The sequence below is a fragment of the Malurus melanocephalus genome, unplaced genomic scaffold, assembly GCF_030028575.1.
Source record: "Malurus melanocephalus ecotype Western Australia unplaced genomic scaffold, MMel_1.1 scaffold_2364, whole genome shotgun sequence".
Classification (NCBI taxonomy): domain Eukaryota; kingdom Metazoa; phylum Chordata; class Aves; order Passeriformes; family Maluridae; genus Malurus; species Malurus melanocephalus.
Window position 1 is genome coordinate 8,183 of NW_026625596.1, and position 2,085 is coordinate 10,267.

The 2,085-nt window shown below is 68.4% G+C and overlaps 1 protein-coding gene across 1 annotated transcript in view; it reads right to left on the reverse strand.

Annotated features, from left to right (window-relative positions):
* Positions 1–1,867, reverse strand: part of LOC130587744 (uncharacterized) — a 5,781-nt gene extending 3,914 nt beyond the window's left edge. Inside the window, exons 1-2 of the mRNA XM_057388718.1 lie at positions 1,355–1,867; positions 46–192 (exon numbers count right to left, since the gene is read on the reverse strand). Of these exons, the coding sequence (XP_057244701.1) occupies positions 46–192; positions 1,355–1,867 (660 nt within the window). The remainder of the gene's footprint in view (positions 1–45; positions 193–1,354) is intronic.
* Between the last annotated feature and the right edge of the window lie 218 nt (positions 1,868–2,085).

Here is a 2,085-nt window from a genome sequence, read left to right on the forward strand (position 1 = left end):
CTGCCACCCCTCCCGATGTCGCCATGCTCGGGGACAGCCGCTGACCCTGAGTCCCCGCTCCCTGCGGGTCTCGTCCAGCTCCCGGCTCAGCCTGCCCAGCTCCTGCAGCGCTTCCAGGAGCCGCGAGTCGGGCCCGGCCCCGCGCAGGAGGATGGAGCTCTGCCGGTTCGCCTCCTTCTGCTGCACCAGCATCTGCGCGGGACGGAGCGCGTGTCACCGGAGAGGGGACAGTGCCCGGTGTCACCGGAGAGGGGACAATGCCCGGTGGCACCGGCAGAGTGGGGACAATGCCCGGTGGCACCGGCAGAGTGGGGACAATGCCCGGTGTCACCGGAGAGGGGACAATACCCGGTGTCACCGGCAGAGTGGGGACAATGACCGGTGTCACCGTCCGGCGGGGCAGAGAGCCCCGGTGTCACCGGGAGAGTGGGAACAATCCCCGTTGGCACCGTCCAGGAGGACAGAGAGCCCTGGTGTCACCGAGAGAGTGGGGACAATGCCCGCTGGCACCGGCAGAGTGGGGACAATGACCGGTGTCACCGTCCGGCGGGGCAGAGAGCGCCGGTGTCACCGGGAGAGTGGGAACAATACCCGCTGGCACCGTCCGGGGAGGGCAGAGAGCCCGGTGTCACCGGCAGAGTGGGGACAATGTCCGATGTCACCCTCCGCAAGGGATAAATCCCCGCTGGCACCGTCCGGCAGGGACAGAGCCCCGGTGTCACCGTCCGGGGAGCAGAGAGCCCGGTGTCACCAGCGGCGTGGGGACAATCTCCCGTGGCACCGTCCGGCGGGGCAGAGGTGTCACCGGCAGAGTGGGGACAGTCCCCGGTGTCACCGGCCGGGGGGGCAGAGAGCCCCGGTGGCACCGTCCGGGAGGGGACAGAGCCCCGGTGTCACCCTCTCGGAAGGGGATAAACCCCCGATGTCACCCGCCGGGAGGGACAGAGTCCGATGTCACCCTCTGGTGTCACCCTTGGGAGGGGATAGACCCCCGGTGTCACCATCTTGGGGGCACAGACCCCGATGTCACCATCTGGGAGGGGATAAAGCCCCGGTGTCACCCTCGGGTAGGGACAAATCTCGGTGTCACCATTCTTGGGGGACAGAGACCGGTGTCACCCTTAGCAGGGATAAACCCCCGGTGTCACCCTTGGGAGGGGACAGACCCCGGTGTCACCATCTGGGGGACACAGACCCCGGTGTCACCCTCGGGTGGGGACAGATCCCGATGTCACCCGCCAGCCTGGGTGATCCCATTCCCTCGGCAGTGCTGTGCCACCCCCCCGCCACCTCCGTGCCACCCCCGCGGGTGTCCCCAAGCCCTCGCCACCCCGGGGAGGGGACACGGGGACACCTCGTGGGCGAAGGCCTCGGCGTGCAGGCGCAGGTCCTGCTCCAGCTCCAGCTGCTCCAGCGCCTCGCAGTAATCCTGNGCCCTGGTGTCACCGGGAGAGTGGGGACAATCCCCAGTGTCACCGGCAGAGTGGGGACAATGCCCGATGTCACCGTCCGGCGGGGCAGAGAGCCCGGTGTCACCGGGAGAGTGGGAACAATCCCCGTTGGCACCGTCCAGGAGGACAGAGAGCCCGGTGTCACCGGGAGAGTGGGGACAATGCCCGGTGTCACCGTCCGGGAGGACAGAGGGCCCGGTGTCACCAGCAGCGTGGGGACAATCCCCGGTGGCACCGTCCGGGGAGGGCAGAGAGCCCGCTGTCACCGGGAGAGTGGGGACAATGCCCGCTGTCACCCTCCGCAAGGGATAAATCCCCGCTGGCACTGTCCGGCAGGGACAGAGCCCCGCTGTCACCGTCCGGGAGGGCAGAGAGCCCGGTGTCACTGGGAGAGTGGGGACAATGCCCGCTGGCATCGGCAGAGTGGGGACAATGACCGGTGGCACCGCCCGGCGCAGCAGAGAGCCTCGATGTCACCGGGAGAGTGGGGACAATGCCCGGTGTCACTGTCCGGGGGAGACAGAGCCCCGGTGTCACCCTTGGCAGGGGATAAACCCCGGTGTCACTGTCCGGGAGGTGACAGACACCCGGTGGATAAATCCGGGGATAAACCCTAGGTGGCACCGTCCGGGAG